The following is a 16,623-nucleotide window of genomic DNA, read 5'->3' as shown; positions in this document are numbered from 1 at the left end:
GTATGTGTAGCACAAAACATAGTAAGTATATGTAGGGTTTGGTACTCTCTGCTGGTTTCAGGCAACCACTGGGGGTCTTGGAACATATCCCCCATGGATAAGGGGGGAGTACTGTATATACTATTATTATATAAAATTTGTTCTAATGTACTATTTTTAAAAATGGAAATTAAAAATCTAGAACGTCTGTTTCCAGTTATGGTGGATTGAGTAATTCGGGACACTCTCTAACTGAGAACAACTAGAAAATCTAAACAAAATGATTTTTAAAAATCTACTTGAATTCATTGAAGATGTAAAAAGGAAGGGACAAATTAAGTGACCAAGTAAGAATAAAGACCTTGATATCTGAACCTGGTATTTAACACCACTTTTCATATGCCAACATGGAACAAGTAGTTGAGATTCTGAGTATAGCACTTTGGAAATCTTATAGCACTTGGAAATTGGAGTCCAAGCTTAGTATAAATATGGATTGGTATACTCTACAGAATTTTATCTGTAATGCCTAAAAGTCTGCATCCAAGAGATCTGTGTGAACTGGAAGTTATTGCTCCTCACAGGGTCTCAAACCCAGCCCCAAATACTCTCAATCCCTGAAGTTAGTTTGATGTAATCCTCAAGTATTATTTACTCTATGTGCCTGCAGAAACAAACATAAATCTTACTGAAGGACGACAACATCTTAGGCCCCAAATTATTTTACTTTTTGTTATATACATTGTCAAGCACTTAGACACAAAAGAGATGAGGCCACAGGAAAGAAAATAAAGTACAACAGTTAAAACTGAGACCAAAGAAAAAGCCCTCCAGGTAAAGCAGTTATATCCTTCATCCCCACATGCACTCACTTCCTTTCATACACAGTTTAAACTCCATGGTCTAATCTTGTAATGACTGCCATACACTGACCTTTAACTGCCGTGGTGTCTTCTGGTATATCATAGTCACTAAAGCACAAACTGTTTAAATGTGGCTTTCAACCCTCTCAGAGCCAGAATCTGCACAGCGGAATGTGGCTGGAGAAGAAAACAAAACAGTGTTATCTGTTCTTACTTTAAATAGATGTTCACGACCCTAGATGGAATCTCAAACTCCCTAGGAATCACATTATGTTTCCCCACTCCATTCTCTCTGCCCCCTCCGCCTCTTCTCAATGAATAACACTTTTCTCCTGTCTTCTCCAACATCTGTCTTACTTCCCTTTCCCTAGCTTGAGCTGATGCTCAACCTATTTCACTGAGAAAATAGGAACAGCCAGAAAAGGACTTTCATGAGCTCCAGTATCCCTTCTACCCACCTTAAACTCTTTTCTTCTTTACTCTGGATAACATGCTCCTTCTAAGGGTCAACTCTTTCTCTTGTAAGTAGACTCCATCTCTGTTTGCCTGTTCAACAACCTTGCTCCAGCGATTTTCCCTGTCTACCAGATCTTTTCTATCAGCATAAAAACATGTTTTTATTTCTCACGTCTTAAAATCTTCTCTTGATCCCACTTCCTCCTCAGCTACCACATCATTTTTTTCCCCTTTACAAAGTATAAACCTCAAAAGAATTAATTGTATTTTACTGTCTTCAACTTTTCTGATTTCTTTATATCAATCGGGGCCTTGCTGTCACTATTCAAAATAAACTGTTCTCATCAAAGTTAGTAGTGATCTAGATTCAGTGGTCTATTCTCATTGTTCATCTGACCCATCAACAGCACTTGACAGAGATAATATTACCCACTTCCTTAAAACACTACTTGCCTTGGACTCCATGACACTAGGAACCACTCTTCTGATTTTTCTCCTATTTTTATGCTTTATTCTTGCCACTCTGATTATTTTCTGATTTATAGCTCCAGCCTGGACTTCTGATCTGAACTCCAGACTTGTATATCCGGCTCTCTACTTGACATGATCTCTTGAATACCTAATAAGAATCTCAACTCTAGTATTTCCAAAACTATAGTATTTCCTCTTCCTCTACTTCCCCCCAAACCTGCTTATTCACAGTCTTCTCCACTTCATAAAATGGTACCGCCATTGTTTCAGGTCAAAGACTTTGAGATCATATTGATTCATTTCTCTTTCTCACACTCCATATCTGATGTCAGTTAATCCTATCATGTCTACCTTCAAAATACATCCAGAACACCTCACTCATCCTTATTTTCATTTCAACCACTCTGGCCCGGACCATTATCAAGTCTGGATTTTTGTACTATCTTCCTGCTTCTTTTTTTGCCCACCCCACCCACTCTGTCTTCTCTGAATACAGCAGCCACCCTGATCAGGTTAAGTCAGGTTTTGTCATTTCTCTCCTTAAAACATTTCAATTTTTCTGCAATCTGACTCAGAATTAAAGCCGAAAAATTAAAGTAACCTCTCTGATTTTATCTCCATGAGGACAGATTTTTTTTTCTGATTTTTTCTGATTTCTTCTGCTCCCCCCCGCTGCTTTTTTTCACTGCTGTGTTCTTAGGCTCTATACCTGTGCCAAACATATAGTATAGCATGTACTCAATAAATGTTAGTCAGATGAATGAATGAGTACATGGTAGTTATTATGCTATTACAATTGCCTATTTGCTTATAAATTTCCCATGGTAGATTTTAAGCTTCTTAATGGTGGGTACTATACATATAAAGTTTAATGTAGTTTGTGTTGACAGCTGTGAAGGGTCTGAAACTTTACCCTACTTACAAGCTAACAAGTTATCTGCCATAGTTTTATGGATGTCAGGAGGGGTGAGACTCCTGGGTCAGAGACAAAGGACTTTATTACTAATAGTATAACAAACAGCATAATAAGCATCATGTTTGCCTTGTTTCCTCTTGCTTTCTGAGTCCCAGGGCAGCACAGAGGGGCCCAGGTGGATGTACATATAAAGTGGGTTGGCGTTACAGTTAAGAAAGCCTGAGCTTATGGAATCCAAATCTTTTATAGTGGGATTCAAACAAATTTGTCTGACCTTTGCTTTAGAGGGAAACATTCTCTTTATTATATTATATTGGATAAGAACTTGCCCTCTGGTAGACAGAATCACTATCTCTATTCTTCATGATTATTTGCTGTTTAAACATCCTTGAAAAGATGTTTGGAACAAATAGACAGTTAATGACTCAGCTTATAACACATGCAGAAATATGAGAGACCTATGGGGAATTGTCTTCCAGCAGTGTCTTTATTGGTCAGATCACAGGAGACCCTGAAAATCATATGTAGAATAATGTAATTAATCATTCTTATTTCAAATGCAGTAATTTTGAATGCCAAATGTTATTTAGTTATTTATGCTTTAGTATTCTTTAAAATATTTCATTATTGCTATTTATTTTTATAGACTTTTTAAATTTTATGGTACTTTTGCAAATATTCCCTTACTATTATATGTTTTAAATAACTAATGAATATTAACTATTGATGAAGTCTAGAGTTCAGTTACTTCAACCTTATCGTAATTCCAAACATATGATCATTTGAATGAATGGAAAAGCCTGAAGCTCAAAGCCATATAATTAGTAGAGAACATGTTTTAAAATAGGATATATAGTATTAATGCATTTGACATTTGTAGTAACCTCTGCTTAATCAAACAAAGTACAACCTCAGTGAACTGAAGCCAACATACTGGAATACTCAATTAACTTTTGTCCTTCATGGAACTTTTAGGAAGGTCAAAAGGCTAGAGAAAAAAAAAAAAAGCTTAAAATAAACAGGGAGAGCCAATCTAGTGGACTTTTATATAGTTTAGAATCTGCTTCCAGAGCATGTCCTGTGGTTATGCATGTTTAGATTTTATATGATCTTGCATTAAAAACACATAGTACGTCCCTGGCATATAAGAATTGTCCAAAAATTGTTAGATATAATTATTATTACTTTTTAAACTACTAGAAACAGTATAATTTTTTTAAGAGCACAGGCTTTGACATCAAAGCTCTGGGAAGGAATTGTGTCAGCAATAATGAGCCCTGAGAAATTATATGTTACTCTTCTTTCAGCCTTATGTTTCCCAGCTCTAAAATGGGGACAATATTCGTATATATATTTCAGGAGGAATAAGTAAGATAACATATGTATTGAATGCATGTCTTCCACACTGCATTTGTGCCTTTGCTGGTTCTCTGTAATCCACAGTGGTAGGCTCCATTTTTCCAACTTTTTACAATTACCACCTGCATGTTTAGCCATTTTTTCCCCCTAAACTTGGGCATTTTTTGGCGGTGTGGCTAAGACCAAAGGGAGTTTGAAGTTCAACCACATGATGTGCCAGGACATATTCCCTCCTATAAATGTTGTGTTTTCTTTAGACCACTTATATTAATTAGCAGTTAACTATTAAGACTTTTTAAGAGTAGTTTCAGGTTCACAGAAAAATTGAGAAAAACGCACTAAGTTTTCTCATATACCCCACACCCCCAGGCATCCATAGCATCCTCCATTATCAACATCTCCCACCAGACTGGGACACATTTTTACAATTGATGAACCTACACTGATACATCATAATCACTCAAAGTCAATTGTTTACATTAGGGTTCACCCTTGGTGTTGTACTTTCTATAGGTTTGGACAAATGTATAATGACAACTATCATTATGACATCATATAGAGTCTTTTCACATAAAAAATCCTTTGTGCTCCACCTCTTCTTCCTTCCCCTCACCCTCAGCTGCTGGCAACCACTGACTTTTATTATCTTTATAGCTTTGTGTTTTCCATAATTTCAAATAGTTGGAATCATACAGTATGTAGCCTTTTTAGATTGGCCACTTAGTAATATGCATTTAAGGTTGCTCTATGTCTTTTCATGGCTTGTTAGCTCACTTCTTTTTAACACTGAATAATATTTCACTGTCTGGATGTACTACAGTTTATTCATCCATTCACCAACAGAAGGACACCTTCGTTGCTTCCAAGTTTTGTCAATTGTGAATAAGGCGGCTCTAAACATCCGTGTGCAGAGTTTTGTATGGACATAAGTTTTCAACTCCTTTGGGTGAATACCAATAAGTACTCTTCTATACATTTTTAAGTCTTTATGTGAGGCCCAAATTGTCAGCCAGATTTCACCTTTGCATACTTCATGTTTATTCCTTACACATGAACCTTGGTAGGAATCATCCCAAACCATCAAAGAAGTTCTAGAACAGTGAATCTGAAATGAGACAGCATCTGATTCTGTTGTTTTCCCCCAACAAGTTTTCTTGGCTCTTACAGAAATTCATCTTCTTTCCCTCAGTGAAAAGCTCTAAAAATGAGAGGGATAGTGTGGGTGATGGACCTATTTGTTAGTCTACCAAATACCCCCTAGCACCCTTTCCCCAGGGACAGAGACTATAATTATGCTGACATAACTAGTAGAAGGCACAGGGTAATTTTACTCAAAAAATTAAAAGCTGCTAGAGTTACTAGCCTTTCTATCCATAGCCATAGAATAGACAAGCATAATTTTTGGAAATTCTGTGTCAGTAGACAACCTGTTTTGAATGTAACAGCCCCTAGCACAAAGCTTGGTACACAGTAAACCTCGAATAAATGGTAACTGCAGTTGTTATTGCAAAATGTCGATTCTGATGATGATGATGATAATTGAGAAAGTCCATAATGTTGCTCTAGAAAACAGCAAAAAAATCCTTCAACCTCAATTATTAAAACTTACCCAGGATATTGTATTTCTAAGTAAAAGATTACATATTTTTCAAAAAACTGTTCTAATGAGGTGTATATTTGATTCCTGGCTAACAAGAAGGTTAATTTCATCTGATTATTACATCTCTGATTAATCAAGGTGAGGTTTTAAATGTGTACAGAAATCTAAAAATATAGGAACAAAGTATACTAGAAAGGCACATTTGAATTTTAACAGCATAATCATCTCTTAAAAATCAGTATCTTTGAAGAGCCTTATCTAAGAGAACTACAGAATTGCTGCAATAGTTTCTTAAATTTTACTACTATTTGAATATTCATTTATTTCCACAGCAGTATCTTCTGAGATAGCAGATGATAAGTTTCCCTTTCCAGGGATCTATGTGGGATAGATATATAGTAGCAATAACTTGTTTTCTTTCTCTATTTGCATAACAAAAACTCCTGGATCCTATTTTTTTGGATTGTCTGAAATAGGAATCAAAAGTATTTGCTTTCCCTGGGATTGAAATAGCATCTACATACTGGAATCTATATATATTTATGGGTTATTTATATTTATAGAGATGGCTGTGAAAATACAAAGAGTTAAATATTCTTAGCATTTATTCCTAGCTTATCATTATTGTTTTTCACTTTTGAGTAGCATTTAATTTGCTTCACCACAGATTTCTAAACTTGAGAAATCTTTATTCTAGGTATAGCAGTAGTCTGTCCATTTTGCTGATTTCTGTTTGTCTCTATTGAAATATAGTTATCTCTTGCTTATTAAAGTTGATGCAACATTCTTAAAGTATTTATTTTAAAATGTATTCATACATTCTCATTGACTTTTGGTAAAATTTGAAAGTATTCTGCTGGCCATATTTTGGACCAGGAGACCTGATAGAAAACAAATATTTTTTGAGATCACATATTTCCTAGAAACTTAAAAAAAATCAGTAGTGTTTATGATGTTACTACTCAACTCACATTCCTCCCCACGTGGAAGGAAGCATTTTCAAAATTAAGCATGTTTTATCATTAGGTAAAAATGCCTTTACAGTTTAACATTTTTTAATCTCACTGAGTGATTTACTTTATACTTTTATCTTCTAACTTTATTGTTTACTTCCTAAGTTACTTTTTTAAGGGAAGATCTATATAGTTTATTACTATATCCTTGGATAAAGATATCCAATGGCCAAGGATCCCAGTGTAGTAATCATCAATGGGGGCAAATCTTATTTTGCACTGGAGTCTGTAGTAACACCTGAATATCCACAGTAAGCAAATTCAGATTATGCCTTTCTGGTTTATCCCTTTTCCAATCTAATGACAATTAAAAGTTATTGTCGGCTTCCCTGGTGGCGCAGTGGTTGAGAGTCCGCCTGCCGATGCAGGGGATACGGGTTCGTGGCGCGGTCCGGGAAGATCCCACATGCCGCGGAGCGGCTAGGCCTGTGAGCCATGGCCTCTGAGCCTGCGCGTCCGGAGCCTGTGCTCCGCAACGGGAGAGGCCACAACAGTGAGAGGCCCGCGTACCACAAAAAAAAAAAAAAAAAAAGTTATTGTCAACAGTTGCAGAAAGAATATTAGACTAGGAGTTAGAATATTGGATTTCAATCAGTCTCTACAACTTTCTAACTATATGACCTTGGTTAAGTTAAAAACTTCCCTAAACCTTCCTTTCTTCCTCTGTAAAGCAGCAATAATAATACCTTCTCCCAAGAGCTATTGTAAAAGTTAGATTTATATAAAGCCTTCAGTAGAGGGTCTCTTACATTAGGTGTTCACCACATATTAGCTATAATTTGACACTGCTATTATTATAACTTCCCATTCTTTCCCTTTCTCTCTCTTTTCTTCTTTTCCTCCTCTAGAATGTCTTTGTGTAACTTAACTATTTCTCTTCATATTACTTGAAAAATAGGTCAAATTATTCTGCCTTCTGCCAGTTAGGTGATGTATTCAATGCTTTGAGAAATAGTAAGCTCTACAAAAATTAGAGGTGAACATTCATATTAAATATAATGGATCTGAATTTTCCAAACATTAAATTTTTTAGAAGTAGCTTTTCATGGTTTAGTGTAAAATACTCTGTAGGAACAATGAAGTCTTCCAGATGATGTAATAGCAGCAGAGAAACTAACATGAGTGTCAAAATAAATTAGGCAGACCTTGGCAATTCTATAAGCAATGTGGCTGAATGATGCTGTTTATTAGAAAGAATATTTGGAAAATATTCTTAAATTGATAATTTTGCCTTATCAATTTCCATTATGAAAATCACAATTCTGAGTTTTTGGGAGGATCAGATAGGATCCTTTTTTTCATCAACTGTGGCTTTAATGTACTTAAGGAGGAGTAACAAGGTGATTTCCAAGGGTAGAAGGGTTGTCTACCCTTCTTAAAGTGTGTGATCACCTTGGAGAGCCAACCTAAAAGCTACATTTTTGTTCTTCAGTTTCTGAATGTGACTTTGAAGAAAATAGCTGTGGTTGGTTTGAAGCAGCTAGTGAGGATGATTTTGACTGGACCTGGAGTTCTAGAAGTAACCTCTCTGCTGATTTTGAGCAACAGGCTCCACCTTGGGATCACACTCACAACACATCTCAAGGTAAGGAGCATGCACAGTGTCTCTGTACCTACAGACTTTCCCCAGCTTATGGGGGTTTGGCCTAATGATTTGTCAACTTTATGATGGTGTGAAAGGAGATATGTGTTCAGTAGAAACTGTGCTTCACATTTTGAATTTTGACCTTTCCCTGGGCTAGCAATATACTTGTGACACTCTCTCCTGATGCTGGGCAGAGGCAGAGCCACTGCTCCCGGTCAGCCACGCAGTCACCATGGTGGATAGTTGATACACTGACAACCGTTCTGTTTTTCACTTTCAGTACAGCATTCAATAAATTACATGAGATATTCAACACTTTAGTATAAAATAGGCTCTGAGATGATTTTGCCCAACTGTGGGCTAATGTAAGTTTTCTGAGCTTGGTTAAGGTAGGCTCGGCTAAACTGTGATGTTCAGTAGGTCAGGTGTATTAAATGCGTTTTGGACTTTGATGTTTTCCATTTACAATGGGTTTATCAGATGTAACTTCATCTTAAGTCAAGGAAGATCTGTAGTTCAGTTTACCTTTCCTCGGGTCTGAGAAGAAAAAGAGAAGCAGTAAAGTTCTGTGTTACTACAACAAATAGTAGGATAGTTGAATATTGTCGATTATATTTATGTTGTCAACATAGAACCACTCCTTTATGGGTTTTGGAGATAGAATATAGATATATTTTTTGGCTGAATTAACTGAAATTCCCAGTTGTTTTTGGCATAATTTTGACCTAGCTCTAGATAATAGTTTAATATTTATAAGAGTAAGTTTGACTAACAGTCACTTTTATTGATTTTTAATTGCTGTATAGTCTTCAGTGTAGGGTTTACAGACAGATGTCTCATTTTAGAATTTAGTAGGTTAAACTTATGGTTTCTTTTTGTATCCCAATAGGGCACTTTATGTTCATTCTGAAGAAAAGCAATAGCTTATCACAAATTGCTAAACTCCAGAGCCCAACTTTCGGCCAGACAGGACCTGGATGCACACTTTCTTTCTGGTAAATAGTAAAAACAATGGTCAACTACTCTAGCAGCCTGGCAGTTCCAGGCATACTCCTGCATTTACTAGATATTGTAATTTGTCCTGTAATCTGGCTTTGCTTTAAAAATAGCTATTGCATTAGATCCACACAATTAGCATTTTACTTAGAAGCACATTATCAGTATTTGTTGTGTTCTTTCTTAAGATGAAAGGGACTCTCCCTCCAACAATGGATTATAATTTAATTAACACTGCTTCCTGTGTTTTGGACTAAACTCCTTGAGAAAGGTTCATGGGGTCCTGAGAGCCAGAATATGCACCTCGGCAGATAAGCTCTTGCAAACAGGTGGCCACAATTACTGCAATAATAAATAAAGGCATCTATTATTATAACTCATTTTTAATTGACTGTTAACTGAGTCTAAAAGTTAAATATTTATATCTATTCCATAAATCGTTTCCATTTCTTTTGTTTGTTCTCTTTCAGGTTTTATAACTATGGCCTATCAGTGGGAGCAGCTGAGTTACAGCTACACATGGAAAATCCCAGTGACTCCACAGTACTCTGGAGAGTATTATATAACCAGGGCAACCAGTGGTCACAGGCAACTGTTCAGCTTGGACGCCTTACTCAGCCCTTCCATTTGTCACTACATAAAGTCAGCCTTGGTGTTTATGATGGGGTCTCGGCTATTGATGATGTCAGATTTGAAAATTGTATTCTGCCACCCCCTTCCAAGAGCTGCAAAGGCCCAGATCATTTCTGGTGTCTACACACTAAGACTTGCATAAAAAAGCTTCAGTTATGTGATCTGGTGGATGATTGTGGTGATAATACTGATGAGGTCAACTGTGGTAAGTACTTTTCTTTCTGGTCCCTCTTACTCATTTTGATGGTGGGGATCTTGGATGGTTCACTGTTTTCTAGTCAGTCAAGACAAAGGCCCTAAGCATTGTTCCAAAGTCAATGAATGTTATGTGTGATTAATTAATTAGTCAAGCCATCAGTATTAATTATGTATATTTATGAATTGGATACTAGAGATATAGTGATGAGCACAGCTATACAGAGTCCCTGACCTCAGGGAGCTTACAGTCCAATTGTGGAGACAGATATTCACATATTTAAAAAATAAATGTAAAATGACAGTTTTGACAGGAGTTTCATATGGGGGTGCTATGGCTTTCTATAATTATGGCATTGGACTTTCTAGAGGTGGTGACTTAGCTGAGATCTGAAAAATAATAAGTAAATACAGGTATGCAAAGCCCTGATAGATGACTGCATGGCAGATGCAAGATACCCAGTATGGCTGGAGTAAGGCAATAAGGGGAAACAGGATGCCACATAAGGATGGAGATGGAGGCCAGATTAGCAGATTTTTGTGGACCGTCTTAAGGAAGTTTTCCCTCCTCTGAAGGTTTTTAAGAGGGAAGGTAATATAATAAAATTGGCAGATTTAAAAATGTCACTGTGGATACAATGTAATGAATGGATTAGAGGAGAGTAGATTCAGGAGATTTACTAGGAGGCCATTGGCAGTAGTTCCCCTGAGAGGGGTTGGCAGCCTGTATCACAGTGACAAGTGGTGGAGATGGATGGACTAAAGTTAGAGGAGGGATATTTAGTCGGGACATTTAAAAATCTTCTGGCTATAGGGAGCAGAGTGATGTGTCAAAGATAAGCCCCGAGCTTCCGGTTTAAATTACCAAAAAGTTTATCGTACCTGATGATTATGTGTATCTTGCAATTTAATAAACCTGGTTCCTGGTAGTGCCTAGAGCATTTGCTCCTGAAAATGAGTCAGAGGCTAAGAGTCGTTTTTCTTTTTTAATTACCAACATCAGTCAGAGAAAGTTTGCATCTTTCTTTACCCAGAAATAGCAACAATTATTTAAATTCAAGTTATGTGCCTATTAAATTGGGAGGCTTACCATAAACCAAAGTAAAGCCATCAAATGCTTGGTACGTCATAGGAAACATTACATTGAGAAATTTCCATCTAAATCATTGTAGAGAGTTTTGCACATATGTGGTGTTTAATACAGTCAGGCACATTAAAGTCAGAATTACCATGCAGCTCGTTACACAGCTAATACCTTTCGTGCATATAAATAAAATTGATGATTTCGACAATGGCTGTTATAAGAAGTGTTTCTTGTCCTAAATGTAATTTATTTTTGCAAATTTAGAAAGCCTTTTCATCTTTTTCATGCACTTCACATCCCACTTCTTAAAAAACGTTGATCTGTTACTGAAAATAAGCAAATTATCCTTCAAACTTCTCAGCATTAACTGAGTAGAATGGGATTATCAGAATACTTCTTGTGACTAAGTATCAATGAAAGGAAATAGTAGTGGCTGTCAGTTTCTCTCGCAGCCTTCCATCTAGACATAGTAATTATTTTTAAATGGAGACTTCCTTTTTACTTTTTTTTTTTTTTTTGGCTGTGCCACGTGGCATGCAAGATCTCAGTTACCTGACCAGGGATTGAACCACATCCCCTGCAGTGGAAGTGCATAGTCTTAACCACTGGACTGCCAGGGAAGTCCCTAGACATAATAATTTATTAACAGAATGCATTAGACATCCAGAAATTGATGCTCTATTTTCTAAAGTATGTTTAGAACGTGATCTTTCATTTAAGGGTGGAGCCACGTGCCTTCCCTTTTGAAGTAAAGATTGAGCATGCAGTCAGTATGAAGACAGGCAATGTAAAAATCTGTTGGCTTTAGTGCCAGTTTTATGTCAAAAGCCTCAGTAGCTTGACATCCCCCTTCCTCTGCACAATCCAATACTGACACCTGCAGGGGACCTGTGGGGTCCAGTTCACGTCCCAGCTGCGTTGATTAGTCACAAATGAGGAAACATCAAAAGAAAGCTCATCTCCCACTTGCCATTTACTCACTTGATTCCTTTCATTAGGTCTAAGCTCCTGTTCTGTGGTTTTCAGAGACAGATGATTTGTTCTCGCCTGGCTGCATTTATTCACATATCCTTTTATTTATTTTTTCAGAATATTTGTTCACTTTGGCGCCAAGTGCCGTTATAAGATGAATGCTTAAAGGCCAGCTGACGTTTGTCTTTCAAAAATATTAACTTATGTAAATGAAGCTAAAATGTGGAACTCCTCCTTAATTTTAAATTCTGTCCCTTCTGCCCAAATACTGTCAAATGTATTCGTATACATTTGTATACAAATACAGTATTTGTATATTCTATCCCATTTATTCTAAACAAGTATTTGGTGTCGACAAAATCATCACATCTTGAAAAATGCATACATTCCTATATCCCACAAATGTAGGTATTCAGTTGATAAAGGACTGTTCAATTCTTTAAAAGTGCTTTGAATTCTTCTACTGACCGAAGGGAGTTAGAAGTTTAAAAGCACCAGCTCAAAGGAGCCACAATCCAGTGAGAAGAAAAGATTACCACTGAGGAGACACAGCTAAGAGCTGGCAAAATAGGCATAATCATAAGCATAAATAGAGATAGAGAGAGGGGTGAGAGGTTTAGGGCACGTTGGTAAATTGGTGCATGCCAAGGGGAAAGGCAGTTGGGGACAAACAGGAAGTTATTTTAATCTGGGAAGAGTGAAGCTTGAAAGATAGAGAAGTTTAGATTTAAGCTGAGATTAAATGAGTCAATATTAAAGGATTCTCAATAGAGAAAAAAATGATAAACTACCATTTAAAGATGGTCATTCTTTTACAAGTGTGGAGGGATGCTTGAAACTGGGGCAAGATGGAACCAGAGAGAAGAATTTGATTTCAAAGTGAGGTCTGGAAAATACCTGCATCAGAATCATCTTGGGTGCTTGTTAAAAATATGGATTCTTGGGCTTCACTCCATACCTAACAAAGTAGTATTTGTGCAGGACTTTACCATGGAGTAAGCAATTTTACCATGCACCCCAGGGGATGCTGAAAGATAGAGATCTGTTAAGTTATGACTCTTGTTAGCCCTGCATGTTAGAATCCCCAAGTGAGCTAGTAAAGTATCCTGATGTTTGGCTACACCATTTGAACTAATTAAATCAACATGTCTGGAGGTGAATTCTGAGCTTTAATTTTTTTTTTAATGGTCACTGGTGATTGGAACATTCAACTAAAGTTGAAATCCACTGAGCCAGAAGTTTGTTGCAGCAAGCCAGCCATGGGGTAGTGATCATTTGCATAGAGTTATGGTAATAACAGTGGGCAAGGGATGGGTAGAAAAGGCATCTGGGAAATAATGGCCAAAGTAATTCCACCTTCTGGCTATAAAATATTATTATTTGATGTATTATCTAGGATTTAGTTACTCTTTTGAACATTTTGCTTTAATGTTGCATTAAAAAAATTAAAGTGGATTACCTTGGCAGGAGCAAAGTATCAACTATTGATAGTATTCCCATTCATAGTTATTTTTGTCCTTGATTATCTTTTGATTTTATTTCATGCCAATTTCAGTACCTGAACTTCAATGTGACTTTGAAAATGGAATTTGTAACTGGGAACAAGATACAGAAGATGATTTTGATTGGACCTGGAACCAGGGTCCAACGTCAACACTTAATACAGGGCCGATGAAGGATAATACTTTGGGCACAGCTAAAGGACACTATCTCTACATAGAATCTTCTGAACCACAGGTTTTCCAACACCGAGCTGCTTTACTCAGCCCGATCATTAATGCCACTGATGTAGAGGGCTGCACCTTCCGCTTTTATTACCACATGTTCGGAAAGCACATTTACGAGCTGGCCATCTACCAGCGAATCTGGAACAACACAAGAGGACAGCTGCTATGGCAGATATTTGGGAATCAAGGCAACATTTGGATAAGGAAACACCTCAACATTTTCAGCAGGAGGCCTTTTCAGGTATGGATAATGGGCTTCACAAGGTGTATTGGAAATGAGTCAGGATGTCTAAGGAATATGGAAGATCACTATATTCTTGAATTAAAAGTAAGTGAAATTTGATCAGTTACTTTGACACACATTTGTCGTTTAATTAAGGGTGTACCAAAGCTCGTTAGGTTGCTTTCCTCCTTGACTACCCACAGTAATGTGTGATTAAAGTCTCTAAAGCTGGACACATGGCATTGGACACAGCTGCAGGTTCCTCCAGTTTTAAGTAATTGTTGTGCTGAAATGAAAAACTTGGAGAAAAAGAGTTTCACACAATCTTTTGTCTTCCGCAAAAAGTTCAGACTCTCAAATTTGTTATTTTGAATCTATCATCTGACTTTTTCACATTTTTGTAGGTAAGCAAAAAACATCCAGGAAGAGTGCAGGCTTTGTTGGAAAAGCTATTCTGGGGCAGAACCAGAGTCAGAATCTAGGTTTCGTACTCCTGGTGGAATATTCTTTACTCTAAATCTTTCCTACCTTCTCCTGAAAGTCAGACTTGCAATAGAAAGTTCAAATGCTTATGTGGCTTTTACAGTTTTGTGAAGGACTTTTGCATTATCTATTTGATTCAGCAATTCCTTGAAGTGGGTAAGTCAGAGATCCTTTTTGCCAATTTTATAGATATAAAGGAAAAAACTCAGGTTGTTGTTTATCCCTGGCCAAGTAGATGGTAAGCAGGAAAACAAGGACTTGGACCAGAACCCACAAGTGTCTAGTTAATTCATGTTCTTTCTGCTTCCAATATATCATACAGCCTGTAACATGTAGGAGCGTTGAATATTGTTTTCTCCTTTTGGCCAAATAGATCTACATATGATATATTGGAAGAAACTTCTTACTTTTACTGGCTAAACTTTTTTTTTTTTGAATATACCAAACTTCTCAGTTACCCTAATTGAAAGCACTGTCTTTATCTGAATGTCTCGAGTTAACAGTTTTGTAGCCAAGAACTTAGCTCCAGGCCAGCTGGTATATCAATGCCATCATAGATGTACATTGTACGTGCTCAGTAGAGAACACATTGGGATTGGTGATTTGTCCAGATAGACATAAGCTGAAATCATGAGAACTAATCTGCCATGTGCAGGGTGATATCTTGCAGTTCAGCCACAATGGTAAGATGCATGTAATCGTGTGGAATGAAATTGAAGAGGGATCTTCGACTTTTATTTAATAATGGCTTATCCACTTCAAATTAATTCTTAGTCTAATCAGGTCAATTGTAATTTGAGCTTAACTAGTATTTAATGGATAAACTCTACTTATGATATTTAGTCAATCATTGGTTTCCAGAAGAAAATCAGCTTGACACGGGAACAGCTTCAGAGTCAGTTGACCATGGAACTAACCAAGGAATCATTTGGTTGTGAATCTAAAACATAAATATTGAGGTTTGAAACCCATCCTGGCTTACACAGAATGCTCTATTTGATTTTATCCAAGGGTTCTTTTTTTTAAATGAATTTTAAGCATGAAAAGATGAAATCAGAGATTCTGCATGCTGTGTAGATGATTTGTTTAAGATAGTAAGGACTGGGTCCAGTTTAAGCAACAGGATGTGTTTGTTCATTGGGTAATGGATATACATAGCTTCTGTTCCAGTGAGCAGGAGCAGCAACAACCAACATTTTCATTAACTGTGATACTGCAGGTGAAATTACTTGGTATCATGCCCAGCAGATAACAGGTACTCATTAAATATTTGTTTAAAAGAAAAAATCAAAGGTTTTTCAGGATCATTCATTTAAAATGAAATACATAGGATAGGACCAGATTGTACATGAAGGTATAGGAACTATTTGGCTTATTAATGTCAGTGGAAATAATCAGCCACTGCTTTTATGTGTGGCATGGTCAGCAAGTCATTGCATATAAAACTTCAGGTCAAACTTCTAATTTTTATTATGAGCTTTATTGAGATATAATTGATATATTATAAACTATATATATTGAAAGTTTTGAAACCATCACCAAAATCAAGATAATTCAAATATAAATGTACTGCATTTCTAAAACTTTCCTGATATCCCTTCGTAATACCTCCTTCTGGCCCTCACTTCCATCCTTGATAACCATTGAACTTCCTCTCAGTATACATTAACATACACTTCCCAAACTTTTATACTATAAGTGAAATAGTACAGTACTTTTTAGTACATGTACTTTTTTCTGATGTATTTCATTCAGTGTAATTATTTTGAGATTCATTCTTATTACAGAATATATCAATACTTCATTTTCTATTGCTGAATAGTATTCCATTATATGGGTACAGCACAGCTTCTCCATTTACCTATTGATCAGAATATGGGTTGCTTGTAGTTTGGGCTATTATACATAAATCTGCCGTGAATATTTGTGTGTAAGTATTTATATGAACATCTGCTTTCATTTCTCTTGGGTAAATACCCAGGAGTGGAATGGCTGGATCATAAAGAAGGAGTATGTTTAACTTTTTAAGAAACTCTTCCACTGTTTTTCAAAGTATACCATTTTTATT

General features: G+C 36.5%; 1 protein-coding gene across 1 annotated transcript in view; it reads left to right on the top strand.

The window, feature by feature from the left end:
* Positions 1-16,623, top strand: part of MALRD1 (MAM and LDL receptor class A domain containing 1) — a gene marked incomplete at both ends in the record, with an annotated part of 583,874 nt that overhangs the window by 143,712 nt on the left and 423,539 nt on the right. Inside the window, 4 exons of the mRNA XM_079699366.1 lie at positions 8,090-8,242; positions 9,132-9,237; positions 9,709-10,076; positions 13,678-14,090. Coding sequence (XP_079555492.1) covers positions 8,090-8,242; positions 9,132-9,237; positions 9,709-10,076; positions 13,678-14,090 — 1,040 coding nt within the window. The remainder of the gene's footprint in view (positions 1-8,089; positions 8,243-9,131; positions 9,238-9,708; positions 10,077-13,677; positions 14,091-16,623) is intronic.

Source organism: Hyperoodon ampullatus, assembly GCF_949752795.1.
Source record: "Hyperoodon ampullatus genome assembly, chromosome: 3".
Lineage (NCBI taxonomy): Eukaryota > Metazoa > Chordata > Mammalia > Artiodactyla > Ziphiidae > Hyperoodon > Hyperoodon ampullatus.
This window is presented reverse-complemented; position numbering and strand designations above follow the sequence as displayed.